The following is a 14,131-nucleotide window of genomic DNA, read 5'->3' as shown; positions in this document are numbered from 1 at the left end:
TGACTTTGACTAACCCACCGAGGGTTCCGTACATATTGTAAGGTTGGTAGGTAATAACCTATGCTTATAAAAAAATGAAAAGTTTTTTTCATTCTTGGTTTCCAAAATTTTACATCATAAAAATAATTAAAATCTGTTTAAGCTTGCACCAATGAAGCCACATCCTTGCATAAAGAGACTGTTTTTTTTTAATATTTAATTAAAAATGTATAATTTTCAGAATTTGTGCAATACTTATAGAATAAGACGGTATTACATGCGAAGTTTCATAGTTTTAGGTCAATGGAAAATACCCCATTGAATAATGATTACCTTACATACAAACATACGTTTCTTGGGACATAAACGACCGTATCTTATTTACGGTAACTTAGAAGTTTGAGATTTCACAGCTTCAAGAAACTGTAATCTTGTCAAAAATAAGGTAGGAAGGTTGAAGCTAGGATAGATTAGTGATATCTTAGTGTATTGCAGTGAAATAAAATAGTAGATTTAACAACGAGTGCACAAAACGAACAATTTTTATCCGAGACTTTTAGCATGATTTTAGCTGATAGTAATGTCGAGGATAAAAAGGTTTTGTGGACGAGTTATAAACTCTGCTTTTAATTTCGATTGCGAGGAAATAAAAAAGTAGTATAACATGGACATTTTTAATAATTTTAGCAAATTTGAAGAAATTCATAAACGCACGAAAAAACAAGACCTGTTTCCCTCCGCTTTTTTTTTAAATCTTACGACTTGATATTAGGCTTGGGCTGCAGACCTATACAGCCTACTATTGAATTAATTAGGTAATATATATTTTTTAACTAATTAAATAACCTACCGTATTTTAATTTTAATTTTAATATCTTTTATGTCTTAAAAACACACGAGGCAAATAAATTAAAGTGAATATTAAAAAATAACAAATTCTATCTCTAAACTTTTTATTGTGTTTTGCTGTATGGCTCGTTTTCTTTGCCTTAATATAGATACATTTATGAGTAAATCCTTTTGTACACTTGTGCACAAAAATCGATTTTGTGCAGCCTGTATCGTGCACAAATAAGCAATTTCAGAGCATGAGGAATGAAAATTATTTTGAATAACTCTTAAGAACACGAAGACAAAAGATTTAGTAACAACTATTGATATTATTGCTAGGGACAAATTATTAGTTCAATTCTACTCAGGATATAGTGAAGACTTGTTTGTAGTTATAATTAATATATCTACGTTAACGGTATACCTATATATATCATCACAAAATAACAATGAAATCATTTATATACTTAGCATATCTATGGATAAATTTCGTATTTAATCCTAATCTAATGTGAATTTACGACAACATAAAATTTATATCACATCATGAGGTTGTTTAGAAAACAAGTGATTTACGTAATTTAATAATAAGAGTTTCATGTATTTTCTGGTGTACTGAATAATTAATTCGAAGTGTGTTGCAAAGTTATAGGCTTCACAATGACTGCTTTGTGCTTTTGAGATAGACGCAAAATATTTATGCAACGCGTTGCTTGGAACTAATCATAGTTAAATTACTTTCTTAACAAAGTATAAGTTATATTATTAGTTATATTATTAACGTGGCATTATGATTTAATTACGGCTCTGGCTGTTGGAGTGAAGGTTGCTTGCTAGTTGTATTAAAAGAAAATCTCAATGATTTTAACTCTACAACTATAGCTATGTATTTCTAGGTAACGTGAGTAGACTTTCCATTATTTCTTTTAAAACTCAGTGTTTTGCGTTTGTGTCTGTGGCCCACATTCTAGCGTTGTGCAAAGCGCAGGCCGGCCACATATGGAGTATTGCTGTCATCTCTGGTCTGGCGCACCCCAGTATCAGTTCGATTCATTTGACCACGTGCAACGCAGAGCAGCACGAATTGTTGGGGACCCGGTGCTCCGTGAACGTCTGGATCACTTGGCGTTGCGTAGAGACATCGCTTCATTGTGTATCCTCTACCGCACTTCCGTTTCACCTAATTCCTGCCGCTGAATTCCACCTTCGCTCGACACGCCACAAGTTAGGATATCATCCCCACCATCTGGATGTGTGGCGGTCCTCGACAGTGCGGTTTTCAAGGAGCTTTCTTCCACGTTCTACAAAATTGACGAATGAACTCCCTTGTGCGGTGTTTCCGGGACGATACGACATGGGTACCTTCAAAAAAAACGCGTACACCTTCCTTAAAGCCCGGAAACGCTCCTGTGATTCCTCTGGTGTTGCAAGAGAATGTGGGCGGCGGTGATCACTTAACACCAGGTGACCCGTACGCTCGTTTGTCCTCCTTTTCCATAAAAAAAATAGTGTCTAGCAATAGCAATGTACTTGATTAAAGTAATTGGAATTGTAACCGTTTTAATCAAAATAAATGATATAATTATTTTACATGTGTAATAAATACTTAAAATACATTTTGTTACGGTAACCGTCAGTGTAACGGTATAATTAGGTAACGATGCGGTCAGTGAATCTGGCACGTGCGCAGAGCGGGCTTTTGAACTAAACCGTGTCAGGTTCAGTTTAATGACGGACGTAATGTAGAGCAAATATTGGTTATGCAGTTTTTATATAAGTGAATTACCACTTATGTGTATTTTTAGTAGCATAAATGTTATATTTTTTTAATTTAGGCGAAGGGTCTTAAAACACGCAGACAAAGTGTTTTAAAACAAGTTTTGTGGTGAATATATAGCACGATTTCGAGTTATGAACTCTACTTTATCCGGATACACATACCCTTAAGTCTTATTTGTAGGTTGCTTATGCTTGCTGTTCATTATAGTTCAAACTCTAGAGCTATTTTGAACTACCACTTTTCCTTGCAGTTAAACAAGTTTTTTCTCGGCATGACGCATTTGTTTAGTACTACTCTCAGATAAGTTATTCTTATAGCTTGTACTTTTTTGTGTACGTACATTTATTCAGATTAGTAATCAATAATGAGAATTGTAAGCATATAAACTTTTTGCATCTGTTAAAATGTAACGTTTTCCACGGAAGAATTTTGAAAATATTAGCTTTGTTCCATAGATGGTGGGCCGGCAGCCGTGAACTCATATCACTCAAGGTCACTGGCATTAAGTGCCTTAAGAAAATAGGGATAAAGTTCGAAATTTAGTGTTGAGACGGCTGTTTCTTAGAACTCTACAGCAAATAAACAAGAGATTATCCACGTATTAAATTTATTGTGCGCTGTGCATGTAATTAGATTTAATTGAGCAGAAGCCATTTGTGGACTCCTTTGCACAGGATGCCGACTATATTACCATAACGGCACCTATTTCTGCCGTGAAGCATGATTGTAATGTGTAAACATTAGTGTTTCAGTCTGAAGGGCGCCGTAGCTAGTGTAATTACAGGGCAAATGAGACTTAACATCTAATGTTTCATGGTGACCAGCGCACTTGTAGTGCCGAATCAGAATTTTTGGGTTTTTCAATAATCCTGAGCGTCACTGCATTGCAATAGTCAGTGCGTATCAATTACCATCAACTGTACGTCATGATCGTACGTAATTTATTGCACCAGTTTTTCTCAGTCTGAGACATACTTATTCGATTCGGTGGTTGTTTTGGCGTTTATTGATATCATATCTTATTTTAAATAAAATATTTGAATTTGAATTAATTGGTGAAAGCTCAAGTTGTAACTAAGTAGTTTTGAACACTGTGTAGGTATATTTATAAATTACCTTCGAAATCATTGAAGAGTTCTTTTCTAGTGGGTATTAGATGGGCCTGATGAATCAGAGCTGTTACGCTGAACTATTTGACGCTCGGATAAAGTCAGCTCGAGTCGACTAAAGGAGCGCAGCCAGTCAGACCAAAATTTTCCAGAGTTATTTATACACAATTATAATTAGATAATATATTGTATATTTCATATTTTGTTTAAGGTTTTTTCATAACATTTTCATTTCTGGTCCGCTTTTTATGGTGGCAGGATGATCCTGTTACCAGAAATTCTGCGTCATATTTTTAAAATTAAAGTTATTATATTTTATAATAACTAATACAATGCTCGTATATACCTTTATATTTTCTTAGTGTGTCTGGAAGTATGTATGTACTGTACTTAATAACTCTTAACTCATAACTTTTTAACTTACTCGTTTAAGCATTGAGTATGTGAAGTTTGAGTATTTTTGTTGCATCACTTTACATATATTGTAATTGAAATGATTTGTAAAACTATGAGGCTGTAAACGTTGATTTAAAATTGTGGCAATGAGTTTTTTGCCACTTCTTCTCATTAGAGCTCAACCATTTCCGATGTTGTGGGAAATGTAAAAGACACCTTGACAAACATGCATAAAGTGATTTTTATTTGATTTGTCATGAGGTTCTTAAGTTTACAATTTTCTCTAATTTTATTCAATTTAACACAAAATGTACCGAATAACGAAAAAATAATCCCAGTAGGATAGCAGCTGCTACAATTTTCACTGATTGCAACTTATGAAACCCCTTTATTTACTGGACGTTTCAAATTGCCTCTGTATAATTTGCAGACTCCATTGCATTATAAGGAAAAGTGAAATAGAAACTAATTGGCATCCGGAAACCAGCTGCATGTTGACTCTCCTCCCGTTTGTCATCATCCTTCTGATGTCACTAGTCCCAATTAGATAGCACCTTCTGTGCTATATCCCAGCGGATACTCCCAAGGGGGTGCCGCTTGCACCTCTCTCTTCTCAAGAGAGGTCGACCTCAGGTGGTGTTTAGTGGGTAGGCATGTAGGTTCATGTGAGTGCATGAGCATTCACCACCTCCCTCCCATCAGTATCCTGGAGGGTAGCCCTTTCTCCTTTGTCTGGGCGCAATAAAAAAAACTAATGATAATTATAAATTACGCAAAAAGATCTTTTTCAATTTTTACAAACAAATGAAAATCACTAAAGGATCCAAACATTAACCAAAATTTTTCATTCGGATCATGTTACTCGAGTTTTATCGAAATTAAAATGGTAATTATAGAGATATATTCTACACAATAATGTCGTTTATAACTCGATGTTAGCTTTAACGTTTGTTCCATGCTAAAACTGTCGTGACTTTTACATTTAGATAGAAAACTAGAGCCAACTCAAATAGGAATACTAATGCATTTTAGAAATCTACCAATGTGTTTCATAATCGAACGGGCAAACTTAAACATATGATAAGCCTGGTTTTATTACGAAATACATATAAATAAAATTGATGTAGTTATTATAGTGTAAAAATAACAACTTTATAGTAAATTCAGTTGTATTTTACATTTTTACACTGATAGAAAAATTTAATACATTTTTTATATGTGTGCTTATGATATCTTCAAAAAAGTCGGATGTTTAACGAACCTTTCACTCGCAATAGCAGATATATGAGTATCTTTATCAGTAAACAAAGTTTAACTTATATTCCGACTGCCACTTAAACGCAATTTACACGAATCATGGACCTATGAAAAATTAATATTCTAGAGATTTTAATGTTTCATAGGTTAGCAAACGCATTTCACTAGATAATAAACGGTTGATTTCAATATCCGTTTAGTAAATCCTGGAGTTAAATAATCCCTTGGTAAGCTAAGCTCCACCTACCAGACCGCTAACTATTGATTCAGATATTATTTGAATTATTTTTGTTAAACAATATTTGTTATCACTTTTACTTCTATCTACTTTTTTCATTAATGGTAAGTAATCAAGCTCCATTGCAAAACCAGGGCGATTACATGAACCAGCCTTATAGGTGGAACTGTACATATACAAATGATTTAAGTTTTCTTTAGTGTTAATTTCGCGACGAGACGAGAGATGTCTCGTGCCAGATTTTGGCAAGACAACACGTCCTGAGGATGCCTCGTGTAGAGGCGAAACATGTGTCAAATTGTTTAAAAACAAATATTGTCGGAATTAACACTAAAGAAAAACTTAAATCATTTGTATAATTATGGATTTCCGCAAAGTAACGCCTACTTCAATAAATTTTCTGGAACTGTAAAAATTTTTGAAGGTGCAAAACGAATTTTAAATTATTTTATTTAAAAAGTAAAATTTTTATAACGTGCTAGTGGTATCAATGAATTATAAATAGATTATTTTACCATTTTATAATAATAATCAGTTAAATGAATTGGCAGAATCCCAGGATCATTTTACTCTTTCTTTTTATTCATAAATAAGAAAATCAAGAACAGAGAGAGAAAAAAAGGTGTTAATTTTCTAATGAATAATATCAATATAATTCTGTATCATTATTTGCAAAATAAATAAAATCTCACTTGTTAATTAACATTAACATAATTATAAAGATTTTTGTTTATTCTAGGTAGAGAGTGAAATGCCAACTTTGGTCAAATGATGAGGCTATATCGTCAGCGGTTCCGTTTGTCAAATTATTTTTTGTTGGAACACTTCCCGTGATGGATGAAGAAGAAGGCACATAAAAAAGTGACAGTTCTACGCAACACCAAGTGACCGATCTCATAGAGTACTGCATCCCCAAACAATTCGAGCACCGCTGCGTTTTTAGATTATATTGTCTGTCATTAACAGCCGTTTTCAATAACCTACCTATCCTTAGTTTTACTTACTAGAGGTAGACAAATCTTTTTTACATTTCAATAACCTATCGACATAAAGCATTGGACTATAACTATATTGCACATAACTGGATAGAAGAGATCATGTCATTAAACGGTGATAGCAATGTATCCATAACTGAGATTGTGAGATTAAACTGTTATGTCTGGTATTGAGTGCAATATTATAGATGCAACAATTAGGATTTATTTTGCAGGTATTCGGGCAAATTTATAATAAGCATATTTAAAGCCATTTACAATTAAAAAATCATTCAGAAATACGTTTTTGTTTCATTTTAACTCATTAACTTTGATTATACATTTCCGATGGCCTTAGACTACATTATTCCCGAATTCTTACATGATTTTTTTCTATTGACAGAACAGCGTCTGTCGGGTCGGGCTACTGAACTAATAAAACAATGTAATTAGATCAATCAATCATTTGTATTACGACGCGTGCGCAGAGGTTTTTATTGAATTACGTACTCATCGAACTTCCTACGGAAAATGACTATAAATGGATGAGAAACATTATTGAATTTGAAATATTGTGCAATCCTTGTTACGATAAAATTATGAAACTTGCTCTTACAGTCGTGTAATTTTTTCATTACAGACACCAACAATCGTTAAAATATACTGATATTGATAAAATATAATGTATTTTACAATCGTTTCCTGGCTTTATGTAATATTAAAAAGTATTTTTGATACCAAATTTATAGTTATACGGTCAATTGGTTTTGAATAGATATCGATACAATTTAGAGCAATTGCAATATGCAGCGATAAGATGAGTTTTTGTCAGTCTTACGTGCTGCGGTTTAACTTCTACATATTAACAAGTTATTAATTTCGTACAGATTAGTTGTATCGACTGACGTTATATTTAAAAAAAAGTGTGTGTGTACTTATGAATATATGCACGCAAGAACGATATGGCATGGGTGCCTTAAAAAAAAGCGCGTACACCTTCCTCAAAGGCCGGCAACGCTCCTGTGATTCCTCTGGTGGTGCAAGAGAATGGGGGCGGCGGTGATCACTAATTAACACCAGTTGACACTCGTTTTGTCCTGCTTTTCCATAAAAAAAGAAGTTATTCTTGTTTTGCGTAATAAAACAATAATTCTTAAAAAAAAATATTCGTCGTGCTGTTTTACGTTTGTAGAAAAAACAATATTGTAATAAAGAAGGTGTTAAATACAACCAATGAAAATACTTTTATGCCTCATAATATAGTTTTTTTTTTAAATTAATATAATTCCAGTCCAGTGCTCAGTAGACACATGAGTTACAAGAGGCTTGGTAGCTGAAGTATTAAACAAACGGTCTAGTTGTCCAGCTAACGTCAGGGTGGCCAATTTTCGTGACGGTGTGCGCGCGCATCGTAAAATTCATTCTGATAATATTTCTCTAACGCGATAAACGAATTAGTATAATAACTTCAATAATGCTGTAGTAGAAAGGCCTACTTTTGCGACATAAATGATCCAAATAATTTTTATCTTGAACTTTGCTGTATCTTTAAAACAGCTGAATTGTATAATATTTATTAAATACTAATTGTTGTCCACCCCATATTTGGCCTTTTTAGATTAGATTAGGAATATTATTACATAATTATATTACATTATTCAAGTTGAATGTTATGTACTATAATCTTATTGATTTAAACATGAGTGTTCCGAAGAGCTGCTCGATCTGATTCCTGCCGCCGAATTCCACCTTCGCACGACACGAAACAGATTAAGGATATCATCACCACCATCTGGATGTGTGGCGTTCTTAAACAGTGCGGATTTCAAGGACATCCTTCCACGCACGACCAAGCTGTGGTATGCGCTTCCTTGTGCGGTGTTTCCAGGACGATACGACGGGCTGGCAATGCTCTTGTGATTCCTCTGGTGTTGCAAGAGAATGTGGGCGGCGGTGAACACTTCTATAAAAAAGGAGTTATTTTTTTATTTTAGCCTAAGATGTACCAGAAGTTATAACACTCCCAGCCCTTACTATAGTTATCGATTTTGTTCAGCTTATACATTGTAATGACTATCATTAAGAGCCATCAGCGATACAGCAAAGAACCTCTCATCCAGATGAATACAGTAGGAAAACTTTGCTGTTATATGAGTACAAGGCGTTAAATTTTATTTTAATATTTTTTAGGTAATAAATACCATCAAGATCATGAGAATCATTAAGAGATATTTGAACAAATGTATTTTTAAACTTTTACCTTTTCACATAACTTTGATAATTTTATGTAGGTACCATAGGCGCTTTAGCGAATTTTCCAGAAACTGATAATCATAATATTAACACGCAGCAATAAATATAAAGAACAATGGCGAATTTTCATACTACAAAATATTTGAAATTGAATGGTAGCGTCTCAAGAACTGACGTGTACTAATTAATTCTCTATAATTTTCTGCATCTACTGACATAATTCATTTTTAATTTAGAACCGGGATATTGGAGAAATAAATGATTATTTTGTTTGAGTTTTTAGGTTAGGTTTTTCTGTTTATTACTTTAGCGTTCTAACTATAGTACCTATACTTATCTATTATATTCTAACTAACATGTTCCAACAACAATAACACGAATTCCAAAAATCTTTAAGGATAGGAACTAGTAACCATAAGCAAATAGTTAATTAATACCTAATTACTAAACTGTCTACGGTCAACAACTCTGAGTATTATGTTATGATAAAATGGAAACTTGTTACTTGATGCAATGGTAATAACTAATAACAGTTTATTTTCAACAAACCAGAGTTGGTTGTCCATAGATTTTATAAGAGGGAAGTCAAATGCGCAATCCATAGTCGTAGGTAGGTACTTCTAAAGTATACCTAACCTACGCCCGATTTTAAGGCGCGGGTCGACTTTTAAACTAAGTACTTCCATTGTTATAATCTTAAAAAACTGGTAAAATAAGTACCTAGTTTCCTAATGTCTTTTTCTCAATCCAAGTTCTTATTTTGTAGAAGTAGGTAGCAGTAAATTAAACAAGCAAAATATTTTATTTTGTTTATTGTTATATAAACAGCGTACGTTAGACCAAATCGTGGGGCATATCATAGTCCGGTAATGGAGAGCAGAAGTAATTCAAAATGAGGTTCAGAGTTTAAAACGAGAGAAAGATATTATTAAAGTCCAAAACCAAGCCAGGTAAAATAGAAACTACTTATTAATATACAGAAAGCACAAAACAACACAACAGCGGTAACTATAATTGATGGTATAGATACTCATTGATCATTCGCTCATCGCTGTCAGTCATATTGACAGATAGCTTTCCTTGATGTAACCTAAAATGGATATGATTTCATAGTTGTGACAGCATATAATGTGAAAATGAAATAAATATTTTATTTATTTCCCCGGTTCCTTTTGCAATACAATTTTATCTAACAAGTCAATCTATCAGTGAAGTTTTTTTTTGTAACTATCCTAACCTTAGACGGTTATTCCTATAGTCAGGTAAAATTTCGCCATTGTTCTTTGTAATGCTTACAAGTCGAGTTAGTAAGTGTTTTGAAGGCGATATATTTGTTTTTACAACATGATCCCTGAAAATGTACACAATAAATGTGTTACGAAATTCAAAAGAATTGTTAAAAAGCGGTTAAGTGGGAAATGTTACTATAACATATATGATTTTGTTAATGATACCACAGATTGGTAATGGAGCAACCGCCCTCAGGCTAATCAAATATTAATTAATTGTTACGAAGTAGGGTCTAAAGATATTTATTTTCTCATTAAAACCATAACGTCACTTACATAATAAGATAAAAACAGTAATGAATTGTTTTGCCGTTACTTACGTATGTTTAAGCTTGCTGTACATACTATTTAAAATGTTCTTCTTGACAAATATAATATATAAAATTCTCGTGTCATGGTGTTAAACATTGAACTCCTCCGAAACAGCTTGACCAATTCTCATGAAGTTTTGAGTGCATATTGGGTAGGTCTGAGAATCGGACAACATCTATTTTTCATTCCTTTCCGTTATTGAATACAGTAGCTGCATCATCCACATACACCATAAATAAGTAAAGGTATTCTGTGAGCATTTTATAAGCGATTATAAATAAATAAATATGTATATATCCATACATATATATACACGCAATAACTTTTAAGAATCTGAAACCGAGTCTCCGGCAACAGGATCATCCTGCCACCACAAGCAGCGCCCGTTCACGTGCATGACGCATGAGCCAGCCATCGCCTCGCTCAACCATATTTTAGGGAAGGGGACGACCCGTCCCAAGTCGCCGACAGAATTATATAGAATTCAGCCTTATTAATTAATTAATTCAGTCTTAGATAGCAATGAAGTATGTTGTTATTTTTAGTCTAGTGGTCCCGTAGTTGAACAACAACCTTCACATTGGTTACGTAAATTACATCATGCAAAGTCTGCGCGTGCTAAGAGTTACCAATGAGACGCCCCGAGCGGTAACGGATCGATTCAATTCTCTCGCGTAACGTCTCCACTATATATTGAGGTATGAGCCTAAACTACTACAACAGTTTCACTGCCGAGGTCGTAGGAGACGGATCAAAATGTTTACTAAAGTTAGTTTAAAATAACTCCTAATAATTCTACAAATTTATAATGTAATCACTTTTCTAATATTACAAATTAATTTGTTTCAGATTCTAGTCCTAACTGCCTCATTAGCTCTGTGCTATGGCGAAGAATACGTTTATAAATATAGACCAAGTCATCACGAAGATATAAAGGAGTACAGATATCAAGATGGCCATGCTAGTCGAGAGCCAGCACCGATACAAGAAGAGACATCAGCTGAAGGTCACGGAAGTCCACTGTCCTCTCAAAGTGTTGTTCACTATCCAGCAGACCAATCGCATTCTCAAGAAGCATACCAATACGTTCCAAGCCCTGCAGCGTACAAGCAGTATTACCAGAGCCAGGAACACGCTGAACACCAAGCTGATCTTCACGTTCATAGTGCACATTATCCATCTATCCATGAGCCAAAACATACGCCACACCAAGAAGTAAAATATGTGCATGCCCCAGTTCGCCATTACCAGCATCAGCCAGGCCATGAAACTCCAGCTTATCACCATGTGGATAGCCACTCACACGATGAGCCTGTAGACTATTATGTAAGTTAACATGAACAGATTTAAATCAGTCTTTTGTGTACGGATGTCCGCCTCTAATATAAAACTTTCTATTCGTATTACAGTGTCCATTTAAATCGCGAATTAGACTGTTGAGCATTAGAATTTAAATCTTATGTGTGTTGCAGGCTTACCCTAAGTACCAATACGAGTACAAAGTTGAAGATCCTCATACTGGTGACAATAAGTTCCAGCACGAAGTACGCGATGGAGACAGCGTGAAGGGTGTATATTCTTTACAGGAAGCAGATGGTTCTATCAGAACAGTGGAGTATACCTCCGATAAAGATCATGGGTTAGTTTTATATGATGTTTACTTAATAATTTGCCAAAAAATTCACCACCTATACTGTCTCATTATACCAGAGGAATCACAGAAGCGTTGTTGGCCTTTTAGATAGATATACGCGCATTCGTATCGTCCTGGAAACACCATACAACGAAGTTCATTCGATAGTTTTGTTGTACTTGGATGAAAATTCCTTCAAGATTACAGTGTGGAGGAATGCCATCCATACCACAGATCTAGATGGTGGGGATGATACCGAAGCTTGTGGCGTATTTTATGATGGTGTAATTCTGGGGCAGGAGGTCATTAAAACACTCCCGAAAATCCAAACTTTTGTATCTCCAAAAAGTTACCTTACCTTACCTTATATCCTGGTCACAATACTATTAATGAAACGATATTTCACGTTGAAATTGTCTAAATATCATACAGGTATGTTTGAACACAATTTTGACAAAACTTAATTATTGGATTGTTGGAATAACAGCAGAGTGCCAATTAAATGAAAAAGAAGTTATCAACACCAGCTTTAGAAAAGTTGGGGTAAAAACTAGATTTTTTCCTTGTGAATAAATAAATTTTGGTTTATAATTTTTAATATTATAATTTAATTTATTATTACAGTTTCAATGCAGTCGTGAAGCATTCAGCCCCCGGACAGCACGTCCATATCGATAGCCATCACCAGAATTAGAAGAGTTAATTGTTAAGACTGTCTGTTAGTTGTTATTTAATTGTTGTTATATGTGTAAATTAATAAATTATGATTTATAAACATTATAAATGGGTTTCACTATTGTTTATTCACTGAATTTAAATTCTTTCGATTTTTTAAAAACAAAATAATGCCGATGTAGATTAATAAAAGTAAATAAACACTTTCATCATCATAGACATCATTATTAGCCAGAAGACGTCCACTGATGGACAAAGATTGACGATCGATCCTGCACTGCCCTCATCCAACCAATTCCGGCGATCTTGACCAGATTGTCGGTTCATCCTACCAATTTTGCGTCTTCCGGTACGTGGTGCCATTCGATGATTTTATTTGACCCACCAGCCATCAATAAAACATTTAAGAAGATATAATTAGTAAAATTTAAATTTTACAATTTTTTGCCAAAATATATAATTCGGTATTATATTGTGTAAAAATATCATTCAAGTATTTAATTTTAAAAAAATACTTCAATTTCTTATTATTACTTATATAATTCGTCTCTACTTCTTTTTTGTTATAGTTACTAAATATATTAAATTTATAAGTACGGGTTTAACATGGATGTAATAAGATAACTATGAAAGCATTTAGTCTGGGATTATTAAAGGTAGGTAGATAAAATTTTGTATAAGCCTGTAAACAGTTTTCCACATTAAATTATTAAAACTATCGTGAGACATTATTAACTGTATTTATTTAAAATGGCTTTACACACTGTACTACACTGATAAACAGTGAGTAAAGTCATTTTAAATTAATAAAGTTTTCTACATTATCTTGCTAGTACAACGCGATGAATTTGGTGTTATTACAAAAAAAGTTAAACAAATGTTGAACACTTGTTTTAAAAATGGTCTATTACAAACCTGTTTCTTTCTGCTGTTTAGTATTCGACAATCTTTAGACATTAATATTTGGATTATATGATAACAGATAGATGACAGCTGACAAAAATGGCGTCCGTTCCTTTAACTATTCCTGTACACATCAGTTTATGTTGTGCTTATCGAAGCTTAAGTTAAACACTGTTTTGAAATAGGTCACTGTCTAACAAAAGACATGACTAAGCTATATTTATATAATTTTTTGTAATACTGCCGTGCAATGTTTAGCAAGTTTTAATTAGATGTAGTATTGTGCGTATGTTTTCACATATTATCAAAGTATGCAGTGAAAGGAGAAGACACGGAAGACTATTCGACGCGACCAACGAGGTTATTGTACACGATATTTTGCTGACGCATTATTACATACTATATACCGAAAGTTTGTTGACATTATGTAAGTTAGATCAAAACTATGATAAGGCACATAAATATTAAACTCATGCTCTAGAAAGTATGTTAGACTTCACAT

General features: G+C 33.7%; 1 protein-coding gene across 1 annotated transcript; it reads left to right on the top strand.

The window, feature by feature from the left end:
- Positions 1 to 11,079: 11,079 nt before the first annotated feature.
- Positions 11,080 to 12,835, top strand: LOC126968234 (histidine-rich glycoprotein-like). Its single transcript, XM_050813112.1, has 4 exons — positions 11,080 to 11,186; positions 11,268 to 11,744; positions 11,891 to 12,057; positions 12,676 to 12,835. Exons 1-4 carry the CDS (start codon positions 11,175 to 11,177, stop codon positions 12,743 to 12,745), a joined length of 726 nt encoding a protein of 241 aa, XP_050669069.1. The 5' UTR covers positions 11,080 to 11,174; the 3' UTR covers positions 12,746 to 12,835.
- The last annotated feature ends 1,296 nt before the right edge of the window (positions 12,836 to 14,131 follow it).

Source organism: Leptidea sinapis, chromosome 15 (genome assembly GCF_905404315.1).
Source record: "Leptidea sinapis chromosome 15, ilLepSina1.1, whole genome shotgun sequence".
In the NCBI taxonomy this organism is placed as follows: domain Eukaryota; kingdom Metazoa; phylum Arthropoda; class Insecta; order Lepidoptera; family Pieridae; genus Leptidea; species Leptidea sinapis.
Note: the sequence above shows the minus strand (reverse complement) of the source record. Positions and strands in the feature narration are given on the sequence as shown.

What these genes read in the sequence shown, in the direction of transcription:
- LOC126968234 (XM_050813112.1), top strand. An exon ending in ATGAGCCTGTAGACTATTAT is followed by an intron (nt 11,745 to 11,890) that starts GTAAGTTAACAT and finishes TGTGTGTTGCAG; the next exon opens with GCTTACCCTAAGTACCAATA. An exon ending in ACCTCCGATAAAGATCATGG is followed by an intron (nt 12,058 to 12,675) that starts GTTAGTTTTATA and finishes TTATTATTACAG; the next exon opens with TTTCAATGCAGTCGTGAAGC.